The sequence below is a fragment of the Vicugna pacos genome, chromosome 6 (assembly GCF_048564905.1).
Source record: "Vicugna pacos chromosome 6, VicPac4, whole genome shotgun sequence".
Lineage (NCBI taxonomy): Eukaryota > Metazoa > Chordata > Mammalia > Artiodactyla > Camelidae > Vicugna > Vicugna pacos.
Window position 1 is genome coordinate 38647127 of NC_132992.1, and position 17045 is coordinate 38664171.

The following is a 17045-nucleotide window of genomic DNA, read 5'->3' on the forward strand; positions in this document are numbered from 1 at the left end:
ATTCAATGAATTTGAAAGACAAAAATAAAAAGCTGAATCAATTTTTGTTTTAGGCCGGGATTTGTATAAACTTCTTAGCTCAGCTTAGAAATAGTTTGACAATCGTGTTATCGTAAGTTATACTTAGAATATTTTGACATTGTTTTGTCTATAATCACTATAGTCACTGTACTATCTTCACATCTTTTTTTAGTTAGGAGAGTATCCAAAGGTGCTATGTTGCATATTATAAGAAAGAAGGAATTCACAACAGGCCAGCAATTCTATACCACAGTGACCTTTAGTCAGGTTTAGCTTAATTATAAATAAATCTGTAAAATATATTTTTGGTTATAGGCCTGTTTTGCCCTGTGCTTCTTGACATTTGGACAAGTTATAAGTGAAAATTCTACAGAATGATATAGAGCAAATAAAAGACTAAACAACCATGCACTTACTTTCCATTTTTCACCACTAATAGATTTTTTATTCTTAGATTTTACATGGTTCACTACTACTTCTGATTAGTTCTTGAGGCTTACATCTTCTTCTTTCTCTTCCAAAATTTATCATTAATTTTACATGAAATAATAGAAGTTTTCAATTTAATTAAATTTAACATATCTCAAACAGATTTCTTAATTTTTCTCCTAATTTGCACTACTAAAGAACTAGTATAACCCTTCCCCACCTAGTGGGGAGGATATAGTCAGTGGTAGAGCACATGTTTAGCATGCATAAGGTTCTGGGTTTAATCCCCAGTACCTCCATTAAAAATTTTTTAATTTTGATTTAGAAAAGGAATATTGTTTTAAAAACCAAAAAACTTTTCCCCTCCTCTAAATATGGTTCACAGTGCAAAAATAGTTACTGTGACTTAGGAAAGTGTGATTAAAATGAATATAAAAAATAAAATTGTGGCTTCTCTTCAAAATTGATATCCTTCTCCATCCCAACCACAATTTTAAAAAAATTTTTATATATTCCTAAATTTTATTTCCTGAAAATGTTACTCTCCTTGATAATTTATTTCCTAAAGGCTTGTTTTTTATTGCTTTTTAATATTAACTTCTCATTCTTGCCCACATAGGCAATCTGATACATGGTATAATTCTTAGTTATTGCATGTAATTGTAATTTTTTCCATTTTACCATTTGTAGATTAAATCAAACTACATGTGCATTCAATATTGTAAAATTGACTTGAAACCCTTTTCTTTTTGTTTCTAGGTTTTTGATCAGTATCTGAATTTTATTACTTTGGAAGATGATATGTTTGTATTATGTAATCAAAATAAGGAGCTTGTTTCATATCGTGGTATGTAAAAATAGGAATATTGTAATTCATTGTTAACAAAATGAACAGTGTACTGTAAAAAAAAAATGAACATGTTTAGTGTACTGCAAAAGCAGCTTTGTTTACAGCAGTAGAGCTATGAAAGATTTTTTTAAAGCACACAAGGAAAACAAGTTTCAGGCTGAATTCTGTCACATATAGATAACATTCACTAAATCTGTTTTGTAAGCTCAATGCAGTACCAATTACCTGACCTTTTAGGTACCCCACAGCAACTTGAGTGAATGGTTCACTCATGGCAAGACAGTATTTTAGTGGTAGGATGTAGTCAGTCTTTTAGTACTTTGACTCTTGGGTAAAAACAAGTTTACTCTGCTTTAGTTTCCTCATCTGTAAAATGAGAATAATAGTGCTACCTACCTCAGAGTCTTTGTGGAAATTAAATGGATTAATGTGTGTCAAATGCCTAGAACAGTTACTGGCATATAATGAGCATTCAGAAAAGTTGGTTAATGTTGCTTTTTGTTAAGATCAGTCAACAGAGTCAGCAGCTACTAAAGCACTGTTATAGAATGAAATATAAGTGCCATTCTCAAGTGTTAGACTCCCTTGATTTCTTATAGTAGTAGGACTGAGTATTGGTATTTGATAAAATGTTGGACCACCTCTGAAGTTTGTGTTTCCAGTTTTGGTAAACAGACCATCCTTAAATGTAGATTAAAATTTACAGACATGTGTGTGCATGCATACATGCATTACACACATGCATACACCCACACCACATTTTATTGTCTGTGTTGATTTTTTTTTTTTGTAAAAACACATAACTTGAGATCTACCCTCTTAACATTTTTAAGTATACAATACAGTATTATTGACTTAGGTACAACTTTGTATAGCAGATCTCTAGAACTTAATCATTTTACTTAACTGAAAATCTATGCCCATTGATTAGTTATTTAAATATTTTAAAGAAAATTACAGACCACAGATGTGATCAGCCAATTCAGTGAAATAATTATTAACTTCATACTTAGGGATTGAGATGTTTGGGGATGCCTAAAATTTCAGTGGTTTTAAAGTAGGGGGTATGTCCCCACCATGGGGCATTTGGAAATGTGTAAGGACAGTTTTTTATTGTCACAGTTAGCACTAGCATTTAGTGAACAGGGACTTGGGATGCTAGATGTTCTGCAGTGTGTAAACCATACTCACTTAAACAGAAAATTGTTCTGCAAAAAATGGCAGTGGTATCCTATTATAAAACACTGGACCAGGTGGTAAACACCCTAAGAGAAGAGAACATGAATCTTTTGATTTCATTGAGCTCCACAGCATGCCTTTTGTTGAAATTAAGCAGCGTCTCTAAATGGGTGTACGTATTTGCTGAATTGACTATGTAAGAGATTTTTGACAGTACTGTAGTTACTAACAGACATCTATTTACAGTTAATTGGCTTTTAAATTAATTAGCTACTTAAGTTACATGTTTAAAACCTAGTTTCCCTTAAGCTTTTAAGCTAAATTTATAAATTTTGTTACCTTATTTCTAAATCTAGTTACATAGAGATAAGCACCTTTACTTTTTCTTTAATCGATTAACTCAGATTGAACAGCTAAATCCTAATCAGTCCCATTTAACAAACTTAGTCAACAAGCTTAGCTTGTTAAATTCCCTTAAACAGTTTAGTTGCATTTATAAATTCAGTATATTAATTTTTTAATTTGTTTAAATTGATGAATAGTTAATGTAAGTTACAGGCATACAATATAATGATTCATACTTTTAAAAGGTTATATTCCATTTATATTTATTGTAAAATATTGACTATTTTACCTGTATTGTACAATATATCCTTGTAGCTTATTTAATAAGTAATAGTTTGTTCCTCTTAATCCCTCCCTCTATGTGCCCACCCCCACCACCACTGGAAACCACTCATTTGTTCTCTGTAGCTGTGAGTCTGCCTCTTTTTTGTTACATTCACTAGTTTGTTGTATTTTTTAGATTCCACATATAAGTAACATCATACAGTATTTGTCTTTCTCTGTCTTGACTTATTTCACTTAGTGTGATACCCTCCAAGTCCATCCATGTTGCTGCAAACAGCAGAATTTCATGACTTTAATGGCTGAATAGTTTTAAGTACTTCAAATACCAGACCAGGCAAATTTACAAATCTAACAAACAAAATCTACCCAAATATTCAAATAATTATTTAAAATAATTAAATTTACATTGAGTCTAAATTCATTAAATATTTAAGTATTTATAAATCTATTTTCTGATCTCTCAACTTCAAAATCACAAGTCTGAAATTATTAATTATTGAGTTTAAAGTATAAATTTAATTTATTAATTTTATAGTATAATCACATGATTAATCGCCCAGATTCTCAATAGTATAATTATAATAATAGATTGTCCTGTACATACTTTACAATATAGGTTCATTTACTCCTCAGAATACCTTTATGAAGTAGGTTTTAATATTATTTCTATTTTCTAGATGAAAAAACTGAGGCACAGATGTTAAGTAACTTAATAAGGAAATGGTAGAACCAGGTTACAAAACCCAGGCATTCATCCTAGAGATAGTGCTCTTAACAATTATGTAATTATGTGCCACATCCTCTCAAACATTACAAGTACTTTAACTAATAATCTTAAACAGATAATTCTAAACATAAATCAAATATATTAATACCATGGATTCAGTTTGTATCACCTTATTTCCATGGATTGGGAATTTATTTATCCAGGAGAAGAACCAGATTTGTCACCTCAGTTAGACTTAGGCTAATGTCTCAGGCAAACCAGGTTATCAAAAGTGAGGTGAAGTTATTGATGGACAGTGTTTGTTCAGGTCAGTGTGGGACCAGGGTGTAGGACCTGAAGGCTTCTGGCTTTGTATAGATTTTACCTGAACCAGTGATTGACAGAATGAGCTGAGTATTTCTCTGGTTTGGTGTCCCCTGAATTTATATCATTCACATTGTATTCTTATGCCATTTCTATTATCTGATTTGGTTAGATGGCAGGCTGCAATGCTGAATAGCGGCACATTTCCTCGTCCAGATTCTCTGTTGCCTGGTGAAGGTCATTGTTATTTTTATGTTCTCTGCATGTGCCATACTTTTTTTGAATACTTTGATATATCTAATTGGATTCTGCTTTCCTCTCATGCTAATCACAAGTTGCAGTGAATTTTATATTTATTTTTGCATTCAGGATTCTGGGAAATTAAAAATATTATACAGACAATATTTTAGTCCAGTCAGTCTTTTAACAAATAGCTACTGAACATCTACTTGTCAGACACTGGGCCTAGGTACTGTGAGAGAAAGGAAGATGAATAAGGCAAGGTCTTTGACTGTCAAGGACAGTCTTCACAGCAATGTTTCTAAAAGTGTAGCCCAACAAATTGTGTTTCAAATGTGGAAGCCAGGGTACAGTAAAGTAGACAAGATAGCAAAGTCACTGATTATCAGCTTAGTAAGTCGGCCTGCCACCTCCCCATTTATTCTTCCCTCCTGACTAGTGTCCGTTATTACTCTTACCTTTTAAAACATTTGAAATGTTGGTTCTTAAAGTTCCAAGAAAGAAATGGGACAAAAAAGAAAAAAAATGTAGCCCCAAGAATCACCCGAAGTCTTTGTCAAAATGGCAGATTTCCTAGAATTGTCCCAAATCTATTGAATTGAATCCCTGAGGGAAAGGGCTAAGAACCTTTCATTTTTAACAGCTTCCAGAAAAGCTTTTTTCTCTTTTCTCATATTCTTAGAGTGACCCTTATACTCACTAAAGTTTGAGGACCACTCCGTACAGTTTCACAGATCAGAAAAAGAAATTCAAATAATTTGTTATAATACAAAGAAAATGTATATGATGTTGGTCTTGCGATAACTGATTTATATTATCCTTTTCTGACAGGAGTTGGATAATAAGATCAGTAGTTTCTTGAGGCCATCTAATGTTTGTGAATAAAATTATGGACTATGATATTTATTTTCCTATTTGCTCTAGCAAAAATTCTGTATAATTTTTGTGGTGGGTTTTCTTATTACTACTCTAATATTGATACTACTCATTATTACTACTGATACAGAGGTGTTTTTTTTTTGAGGTATTACAATTTTAAGTGGATACTTGTTCACTTAAGGTTTACAGCATAAAAATTTTTATTTACTTGAATATTATAAATATTGTCAACCTGCATATTGATAGATATTTGATAATTTTAAGTTTATTAAAAACTAGGCATAAATTTTAATTGCTTTTTTTTCCTGCTCCCCATGTCACTTTAGCCATTAACAGACCAGATATCACAGACACGGAAATGGAAACTGTTATGGACACTATTGTTGATAGCCTCTTCTGCTTTTTTGTTACACTGGGTAAGTGTTCAAATCTTTCTATTTCTTCAAGGCAAATTAATTATTTAACAACTCATTTAACCTGTTATACTGTAATATGATCCTCAGTTATCTATCTGGATCTCTGCAGGCCCTCTTTCCAGAGTTGGAATAACATACACATTCTGTACTATATAAAACCACAATTCTCTTAATAATTTAATGTAGTTATCATTTAGCAGATCTGTTGTCACCCAAGTCATCTCTGGCAATTGTAACTTTCTAATATATTGTTTGTATGTTTGTTGGTGACTTTACCTATGTGCCTGCTAATTTTCTTTTAATATTTCATTATGAAAAATCTCAAAATACATGTTTAATGAGAGAGATACATGCCTGGTACTATTAAGGCAAATTCCCAAGGCACCAGAAAACATGAAATTTACATATGATATTAATCCAGCATACTCTGAAAATTTTAAACATGTCTTTGGAGTATCTAAATTTACTTATAAATTGTGTTTAGTAATTTAATGTATGACTTTATTCTTTACTATTAATAATAGATCTGTTTAAAAACCTAATTGCAGTTTTAATTTTGCAGACACCTTTCAGTTAAAACAAACTTCACACTAGATTAGTAAAATTTCTCTCCATTTCACAAATGAGAAAATTAAAGGAAATACATGTGTAGTTTAGGATACAGACAAAAGTTTGAGGAGAATTTGTGTGTAGATTTTGGGGCTCCCTCCTTTTCAGGGATTTTTCCCTTTAATTTTGAGCCCAGAAATGAAATCTTTGATTTCCCAGCTCAGTAAATCTTCTGTTTCCTGCTTGAGCTTTTTCTCCTGTGTACCATGCAGACTGGAAAGTACCCTTAGGAGGAAAACTGGTTAAAAGTATCTCTTACTTTTCAAGTATATCTCTTCTTTCAAGAGTTTTACTCTCCCCCACTTTCTGCCTGCTTTTGATTGCTCACAGTACCTTCAAATGGGATTCTTGTTGTTGTTTTTTTAAAGAAAATGTGTATGTTATTATTTGATGCTGATATATATAAGTATCCATTGTAATTATTAAGAGCTGAAATCATTGCTGACATCTGTTGTTAAAATAGGTGCTGTTCCTATCATCAGGTGTTCAAGAGGAACAGCAGCAGAAATGGTAGCAGTGGTGAGTTCATGCAAATATCCATTGGGGATAAATAACTGTGTCAATTGTTTTCCCTAAGTACATGAAGTGTTTCTGTTAATAGAAAGTATGTATACAGTTGTTATGGGTTCTATATTGAAGTACCAAAGGCAACTATTTTTATTTTATAACATCGGGATTCCAAAAATAAAAAATAATCATTGTATCCTTCCATGTGATGGGGTAAAATGATATACTCCAATGTGAATGTGCCATTCCAGCCTGTTTCTTTTTTATTAAAATGTATGTTCCTCATTCATCTTTGTCTTACACTTATTTGATCCCGCAAGTCATTTAACATTTAACTTTATTTAGCAAACATTTATTAACAATCATAATCATTTTTAAAATGGTGAAGTATATTTTGCTATGCCACAATACTGGAGTAAAGCATTCAGTCTAAAATGACTATTCAAAATTTTGCTTTAAAGATTAAAAAATAAAGAGATTTGAGAAAGTATAGTCACTGAAAAGAAGGTAAATGGTATGGAAATATGGAGGAAGATACACTAGCAATTTTGAGTTTTATTAGCCCAGATGAATTTGACTGATAGAGGGCTGGTTTCTTTCACATATTCCGTTTCTATTCTGGAGCGTCGTACTGCCAGCACTATTTAGATCACTTCCTTGGTAAAGCAGAGTTATGCTTTGGGAGAGAGGGTGGGTTATTACTGCAAAAGGTTTCCTGTACCTAAAGTAAAAGTAGTTAACAAAAGTGATTGTTAGTGAAATCAGGTCTGAGTCACAATAGAAAAAGCATTGGTCTTTTCAAGTCCAAGTTAGGATGAGAAGCTAAAATATTAGAATTGCTGTTTTATAAATAAATTCCAAGTTTTTAGTTATGAAATTAAGAGCACACTGTGTATTACCCTGTATACAAGTTCTCTGAAACTGTTCTTTAAGAATTAATGTAAAACTTCATTTTTCAGAAACTAGATAAGAAACTTCGGGAAAATCTAAGAGATGCAAGAAACAGTCTTTTTACAGGTGACACACTTGGAGCTGGCCAATTCAGGTATTACGTTAGTTAATACACACTTCAAAATGAAACATCTATAGAGTTTTTGGGGATTGTTTTTCTTCTCTGATAGAAAACCCTTATAGTTGTAATTGAAATTTGTTTCTTTTTAATGAGAAAATCAGAATCAGGGCTTTGACTCAAATTGTTCTTGAAAATACAAATGGAATATTTTATTTAATTTACTTTCTTCTGTTAGAATTTTGTTTTGTATTTTTATCATCTGTAGGAGAAAATTTTCTGTTATATATGGCTTTAACAGTCAGAAATTAAAATTTAACAGTCAGGAAATTAAAATTTCCTTTTAATTATCATTCAGCCTCTTGGTAATGAGAAAAAAGTAAGTGAAAAACCTGTGATACCTGTATCTGTTTCTACTTACCCATTTACTGGTTTCCATTTTTGCATTAAAATACCAAAAAGTATTATCGTCTTTGTTACCATGTCTAGCATGAGTAGGTAATTCCAAAGTTACTGACTGCTCAATTATTAAGGAATAGAAATACTTAAAAAAAATCTATTACAGTATATTTAACTTTTGATTATTAAAGATAATAATCTTTACAATATTGGGATGAAAAAGTAAAGAAACCCATACCAGTGGCTGAAAATTATTTCAAGGAGACTAGACTGTATTTTGGAAAATTAATTATTATCCCTACTTTAGGTGAATTAATAAATAAAGCCTGTGAAAATAAATTGATACTCAGAGAGTGTAGCTGCCTTCTGGGAATAATAATTATGTGGTAACCTTCCACCGACTTCATTTCAAGTCAATTTTGATGGCTCCTATAGTCTTACATACAATTTCTGTATTTTGGAGTTAACACTAAAGTTGTGTTTCAATTATCGAACTATTTCACCTCCCATGTTACTTTAAATTGTTCTGTGATTTCATTGCTGGTCTTAAATATTTTTCAAAGTATTTCTCATTAAGTAGAGCAGAAACATCAAATTCTCACCTGATTTTTTTTTTTTTTTTAACGGAAGCAACCACTATGTCATACCTTACTTAGTAGTTCCCTCTTTATTGTGCTCTGGTATATATAGGCCTTAGAAACCAATATAAAGACATTATTTTAATTGGATAATTTTTAAATGTATTCACATAATCATAATATAGTTGTCTTATTTCTAGTTTGTTGGATGCATTTCTAAATTATTTTAATTAAGAGTCAGCAACCATTGTTAACTATTGTAAAATATGTTTGAATCCAGTTGCGGGCTAATGATTCTCAACAAAAATTTGGTAATGTCTAGAGACATGTCAGTTGTCACAATTGGGTAGATGCTACTGGAATCTGGCGGGGTGCGTTACAAGATACTGCTGCACATCCTATATTGCACAGGACAACTCCCCAAAATAAGGAATTAACCAGCCCCAGATGTCGATAGTGCTGAATTAATAAACCCTGCCATAGGCTGTCCTCCCTGCCTTCCACCTAGCTCTGGAGTAATAAATGCTAGTAGGTGGTAAGGGTGCCACTCCTACTTTTTATCGCCAAATCTTATAATCAGTGCAGTTGGGAGTTTGCTGTCTTACACCCATTAGGATGTAATGAATTACTGAAATGGTCTTAGTTCTCTTGCAGGAGAAAATAGATATAGTTAATATTACCAGGTAGCAATGCCTATTGAAAATTGATGTGTAGTCTTGATATAGTAGTGCCACTAAAGCAAAACCTGTAACATTTGTGGAGACATGATAATCAGATGACTGTGCCTCAGTTCGCTTTAAATGTGTTTTATTTCACATCTAAATGATAATGATGGGGTTAAACAATATATGAAGTGTCTGGTAAGTGAATAATTATATAATTAGTTACCATTGTGGCATGATGTTTTAGTTTTATATGTTATAATGGGATAGGGTGTTGTGAGGCTCTTCTTTTGTCTGCTTCTTTGAGTTTGTGTTTACAGGAAAGAATTGAAATTTGTAATTTATGTAAGCTATCAAACATTTGTATAAATTTGTAAGATTCTACTCCCTGTAATTGTTTTCTCTGAAGCTGACAATGGCTTTTCTTTTTTTCCTTTTATTCAAAAATGTGAAATATAAATCTGAGTAGAAACAACTGATTCTTACTATAAAAATTATCCTTTATAAGTATTTGTATAGATTTCTTTCCTTTAAGAAAGTTTCCTAGGTGAGACTTATAATCTAGCATCATACACAGGCTCTAAATGGTCCAAAGCATTACTTTACTTGACTGACTGTACTTGAAAATTTTTAGAAAGCAAAGTATTATGGAATGTCAGCATTAGCATACTTACTGTTCATATCAAAATGACATATACTGAAAGTATTAGACAAATTTAGATGTGTACACTGGCATTAAGAGTTACATTTTTTTTTAAATATATTTACAGCTTCCAAAGGCCTTTATTAGTCCTTGTTGACAGAAACATAGATTTGGCAACTCCTTTACACCATACTTGGACGTATCAAGCATTGGTGCATGATGTACTGGTAAGAGGCTAAGCATACCACTTTTTACTAAAATGTAGTAACATTCAGAGGTCTGACCTTTATTTAAAATTAACATGGCTACAGAAACACAGATGAGAAGGATGGAGCTGAGAAACTGGAACAAAAATAGTGATGGACTTTAGTATCCACTTGATGTAGATGCTGGAGAATAGTGAAATCTTGAAGTTTAAAGTTCCAAATTTATGGCCTTTAAATTATAGGATAAATCAGTGGTATTGTTGGAAAGATGAGAAAAAAAGAAAGGAAGAAAATGAGTGGCTTTTTTTTTTTCATACTAAGTAAATAAATTTGTTTTCCCTAGGGAGAAAAGCTATAATTTCTCCCTTTTTTTCTAGGAATCAGTTAAGCCTCATTTTATGGTAAAAATAAATAGTATTTTTTATATTACACCGTATGTTTGCTGAAGTAATTCCACATAGGTAATTTCATGCTTAAAACTAAAATCTGTATTCGTGCATATATTCAGCTACTAGCATATATTCATCTACCAAATAGTGTAAATAGCATGTGATAGGCACAGATAAATAAAAGCAGCCCCAGTCTTCAAAGGCAATGGGAAGAAAAGATGTACACAAATAATTTCTGTGCAAGACTTATGTAATAGGGCCAGAATTGTCCCCATTTGTAAGACAGAAAAATTGAGATGAAGGAGTTAAAGGATTTGAACCCAAATTATTGGCTCTGCCAAGACTAGCACTCACTGACTTCTAGCCCAGGCCTGTAAGGGTTATAGTGTAAAATAGCATCATTATTGCAAAGATTGCCTGAACTGTCGTACAGAAAGAAAATGAAAGACATGCAGTAGAGGGTTTTGGTTGAATGGTTTATTTCTTTAAAACCCAGACTCTAGCTGTAAAGTACTTAAATAAATCAGATTTCAGGATTACTGATAGAAATTGGCGGTTCTGCACACTTCTTAATCCTAGAGTCCTGTGCCATTCTGGACTCTAGGATAAGTGTCAGTGATAGTAGGCAACTCTGATTTCAGCAGAGAGAGCGAGAAGAATCGCGGACTACTGAATTAAACCCTGAGTAATGGAACATGGAAGCTAGTTTTAGGAGGTTAATAAGAGGCTGAAGAACCACTTGGAGTCCCTGCTTTCTGACAGAACGCTTTAGACCTTGGTTTTAGCAATACATAAAGCAAATGAAAATATTCCTTTCTTCCTATAGCTTACATTTTGTAGTAGAGACAGGCAATATATAACATTTCAGAAGGTAGAAAGTACTCGAGAAAAATAAAGTAGGTAATGGTGAACAGGATTGCAGGGTTTTTTTTTTTTTTTGCTTTATTAGTTTTATTAGGTAGAATTATTACAGTTTGCACGTATACATTATATTGCATGTGAATTAAAAATAGAGAAGACCTCCCTGAAAAAGACATTTGAGGAAAGGTCTAAAGGAGAGAAGGTAGTGAATTACATAGCTATATGGGAGAATAGCATTCCAGGCAGAAGGATGCCTGATATTTTTAAAAGATGTCAAGGCAGCCAAGGTGGCCAGAGCAAGTAAGGCGGGGGAAAGCGGCAGGAGATGAAGTTAAATAGGACACGGAATGCAGTGTCCACTGTAAGCACACTGATTTTTAATTTAAAAGACATGGAGAGCCACACACAGTTTAGAGTAAAGGAGTGATGCTTGTTATACATTTTAAGAGTATCATTCTAGCTAATATGTTGAAAAAGACTCCTTGGGGGCATGGAATAGTCAAGGAGACCAATTAAGAGTTGTAGTTATCTTAGCGAGAGATGATTGTGATTTACACCAAGGTGAAAATGGTGTTGGTTGTGATAATCTATTCAATGTGGAGTGTAAGACTGCCTGATGAATTGGATGTAAGATGTAAGAGAGGGGAATCAAAGATGACTCCAAAGTTTTGGCCTTTGCAAATGAACAGTTACTCTTTATTGAGACAGAAAAGATGAGAAAGGAGCAGTTAGGGGAGGGGGGAGATCAGAGATTAAGTTTTGGACATGTTAACTGTGAGATGCTTATTAAGATACTCAAATATAGATATCAAGTAGGTAGTTAGGTATATGAGCTTGGATTTAAGGAGAATCATCTGGTCTAGAGAAATAAAAGTTAAGAATAGCCCATATATAGGAAGTATTTAAAGCCATTTTAAAGCCAAGAGATAAGATGAGGTCACCAAGGGAATGAGTATAGATAGAAGAGAGAAGAGGTCTAAGAACTGAACTCTGAGGCATTTCAGCAGTAAGAGGTTGAGGTGATGCATAGGAACAAATGGTATAATGTAGGAAGTAGCAACCAATGAGGCATAAGAACTAGGTCTGTATTGTTTTAGAAGCCAGTGAATTAAATATTTCAAAGAGAAAGCAGGAATTAACTTGTTCAAATGCTGAGAACTAAGAAGTAATCATTGCGTGTGGCAGTGTCGACGTTTATTAGTGAATTTAGTAAGAGCAGCTCCCGTAAAGTAGGGACTGAACACTGAAGTAGGTTTAAGAGATTGGAAGGGAGTGAATATAGACAGACCTGAAAAGAGTTTAGCTATATAGGAGAGCTGAGAAAAGGGGTGACTTCTGGAAGGGGACTTGGGATCAAAAAAATTCTTAAATGAGAGACAGTACAGCAAGTTTGTGTATTCCATATTGCGGAATGACAGAAAGAGAAAAGTTGATTATGGACATAGGAGTGTCCTGCAGGCCTGTAGGAGTCGTCAGTGACCAGAATAGACAAGGAGTTCTCAACCTTGGCATTATTGACATTTTGGGCCCGATAATCCTTTGTTGTAGGAGGGTGTCCTGTGCATTGCAGGATATTTAGCAGCATCCCTGGCAACTACCCTCTGGATATCAGTCGCAACCCTTAATTCTGACAACCAAAATGTCTTCACATATTGCCAAACATACCCAGGGGGTGGAGAGGGGCAAAACTGCCTCTGATTAAGAACTACTGTTATAGGCTGAAGACAGGAGTTTCAAAGCTGAAGTTATTTTAGGAAAGAGGACAAGTAAAGAGTCTGGGAATAGCAAGGAAGATACTAGCCCAATCCCAGGTCCAGTAGTGTGAGATGTGTGACAAGTTAAAAAAAAAAAAAGTAACCATCTGAGAAGGCTATAGGGGCTAGCAGTTGGAGTTCAACTGGAGCAAGGAAGTACAGTGGAAATTGATAGTAGATGTTCAGAACAGGAGGTTTAGCTGATGACTGAGCATGAGTTCCAGACGATACCCAGAATGGTTTCAGGAATCCTGTAAGAATGAGTGATGGCATCTGAGGGGGTGAGGGACGGAGAGGAGGCAGTAGTAGTATAAAGAGCCAAACAGGGATTAATGGGCATAATGAGATAGTTTTGATAGTTTCAGATTTGGTTGGTGGTTCCCTAACTGTTGAGTGGCAGCCAGGGGCAAGGGTCTTAGTAAGAGCATACAGGTCAGGGGTCACCTCTGCACTCCTACCAGTGGTGTGTGGAGGATATATAGAGCATGAAATACTGGGATCCTTTCTAATTCCTGAACTTGAAGAGTTGCTAGAAGAAATTAAAGTACATGATGCTTTGAGTGCAGGAGATACAACATATGTACAAGTCATTGCAGGATGAAGGAATATGCTGAATCTCCGTGTTAGAAGAGAAATTGGGAAACATAACCTAGGGCAGACACGCCGCCATACTAGACAAGGCTAATGTAGGTTTTTAAAGTTTTCACTGTTCCAGAGTGAAACAAAGTGCCTTCTCTCTAGCAGACACTGCTGGTCACTGGGATACAAGGTAAACAAAGCAGATGTGATCCCTGCTTGCTTAGAGTTTAGAGTAGTGGATTCCTGTGGACATTTAGATTATTATTGTTTCTGTTTTTTGTATTTTTATAAATAATAGAGCAATGCACATCTCTAGTTAACTTACTTAGGTTAGTGTCTCAGATTCCCTATTACTCTTTAAGCAGTCTTTTCTCAGTAACATCATTAGAATATTTAAGTCTTAGGAAAATAGTCTCTTTAAAAAGATTGGTTATAATAACCTAGACAACTTACACTGACTTATTCTGTTAATTAATTTTAATACAGTTTCTAGATGTGAAAAAACTACAACTGAGATACAAATTGTAACCAAGCCATTTTTTGTTGATGATTAAAACTGCTGCTTATAAGTTCCGAGCTTTTAAAATTCTTAATAATTATACCCTTTATCTCCACAAGATGGAGTCAAAGTTCTAGATAGGAGCTGTTAACTTGTAATTGGAATTTGCTTTTTATATTAAATATCTTCCCTGAAAATCCAGAACGTTGTTAATGTTTATATTATCAGACCTTGGAAATGACTATGAAAATTCATACAGCTTCCCTGTGTGTCAGGAAGGTGATTGTTGTCATTTAACATGGGAAGTATACTCTTCTGATGAAAACCTTTGCAGTGTCCTCTTTTAAAATCAGGATATAAGAAGCAAAATTAGTAACTAGAAAGTCATGATTCCTTTTTATTGTGTCTTGGTTGCAGGAGGGGTGGATTTGATTGTTCAACTGCAGTGAGTAGTTTTAGGCAAAGGGATGGAAATTCATCACAATATCTTGTCCTTCAGTTGGCCTTTGTTTTTTCTAATCTTTAGTGCCCTTTTTGTGCCTTTGGTCCTCTTCTGACTCATTATTTAAAACACGAAATCAGAATTTATACTAATATACGTAAAAACTTAAAGTTTATTTTTTTCTTACCACTCAAGAAAAAAAAGTGGTTTCCAAGTTCATATATGCTTTTTAAAGGTTATTAGAAAAACATTTTAGAAGTACTTGTTCCCTTAAAGACGTATGACATTTCTGTGTTTGATTGACTGTATCTTTGCGGGGTACAATTTCATATGTTTCTGTTAACTAATAGATCTAGAGACTTAATTAGATTTGGCTTAATTCCTTCTCAAAATAAAAGTTACCTTTACTTTACATGACTTTTTTTTCTCATGTGAATATAAATCTTAGCTCTGCATAAATAGGTGTCACCTATATTACCCAAATGTAATTTTGTTAACATTGGCTCTGTCTACCTCTTCTGATCCGCTTTAACTTATGAAAGGCAAACAAGACTGCTGAAATAGGTTTTATTTATACCTGGTGATTTGGCACACCATTGTCCAGTCTTCTGAGTCAGTGGAAATAGATTAGACTCTACCATGTTAAAACTAATTCTGTTGTATTTTGTTTGTGTATAAAACTGTTCGATTTCTTTAACATGATTCAGTACAGCACAGAATGTTCTGATTTCCCAATATTCAAGACTGCAGTTACTTTTCTTTATTTGCCTGGCTATTTTGCAAACAATGAGAATGTTCTTGCTGCTATTATGATGTTATTTCTCAAAACTTTTTAACATCTTTATTCCTTTATCATTTTGTGTTTTAAGTATTCCATCAATATTTTAGTAAAAATATGCTCTCCTATTTTTAGAGCAGTAATTTTGCTAGCAAATTACTTTTGAGTGATGTGTGTCATTACCATGGAAATATTACTTCACTAGAAATTCCAGTTAATAAAAATTAGCTATTATAAAATCTTCTTTAGTGTCTTTGTTTTGTTAGATAATTTTTTTTTCGCTTTAGCTCGTTTTTATTTTATTTTTTTTACACCTTTGTTAGATAATTTTTAAAAACAAAGATTCTTCTCAGATGTAGCTATTAATATCTATGTATTTTACTTTCTTCCTGTATAGATGAGTTTTGTGGAGAAGTGAGTTTAAGATATGGGGAAAAGGAATTAAATAGGATTATGTTATGTTTAACCAATGATAATATGAAGAATGTATAGGAAAACATAATATTAACGGATTGAAATATAATACAGCATCCTCTTCTTTGTCAATAGACTTGTTACTTTACTAGCTGTTAGACATCTATATATTTTGTTTTTAACATCACTCTTGTTTTTAACATCATAGGGGAAAAATGGCAAGAAAATAAGCTATTGTAAAGGATTTATTTGAGAAAGTTACACAGTATAGTCCAGAATCAGTATTAATGACCTTTTTTATCAAGAGATTAAATTGTATTCAGTACATTTAATTTCCTAAGACCTAGAAGTTTAATCATTAAGAACTTTTATCTTAAAATGAAGATGATTGTATCACAGTCATGCTAGATAATTTCTCCATGCAGTTTCTTTCTTGCTGATTCATTTACTCATTTGTTGACATTAATGTTTTATCTCTACCTCACTATTCAGAGTAGAGCTGAACCATATAATGTTGCTATTACATGAAGGAACCCACGAGTCTAATGCAAGGAGGGAAAAAGAATAAAAAAGATAACTCACTTTTATTTTGTTTATTGTAGGTTTGTTTTTGAGAAAGGGCAAAAAAAAAATCAAGCCTCACATGAGTAAAATTATGTCTAGGGCAGAAAATTTTACCAACTGTTGGCTCTTAGAATTTATGTGAAAAGGAGTGCTATTATTATTGTAGCTTCTATTGCATCTATATTTAATGCAGTCTATCCAAGTAACAGATCAGAGTGTTGACTCTAGAAGTTTAAATATTACATTTAAGATTGTATTTTTTACTGGAAACAACTAAGCATCAAAAAACCTGGTCAGATAAATATAGCCAGATATTGGATTACTATGTAGGCATGATAAAAATGAAGTAGATAGACAGATACAGGTAGAGTATAAATGAGAATAGTGAAGTACAAAGTATGTATAGTGTAATCCCATTTTAAAATGTAAAGGAGATGTGTTTGCTGACATATGCAAAAATATTTTTCTAGAAGGATAC

The 17045-nt window shown here is 33.1% G+C and overlaps 1 protein-coding gene across 2 annotated transcripts in view; it reads left to right on the forward strand.

Moving 5' to 3' along the window:
* SCFD1 (sec1 family domain containing 1) overlaps positions 1 to 17045 on the forward strand; it is a 94992-nt gene that overhangs the window by 21373 nt on the left and 56574 nt on the right. For both annotated transcript variants that reach the window (XM_006207579.3, XM_072962914.1), the window contains exons 6-10: positions 1210 to 1297; positions 5585 to 5674; positions 6747 to 6802; positions 7750 to 7835; positions 10209 to 10308. In XM_006207579.3, the coding sequence (XP_006207641.1) occupies positions 1210 to 1297; positions 5585 to 5674; positions 6747 to 6802; positions 7750 to 7835; positions 10209 to 10308 (420 nt within the window). The remainder of the gene's footprint in view (positions 1 to 1209; positions 1298 to 5584; positions 5675 to 6746; positions 6803 to 7749; positions 7836 to 10208; positions 10309 to 17045) is intronic.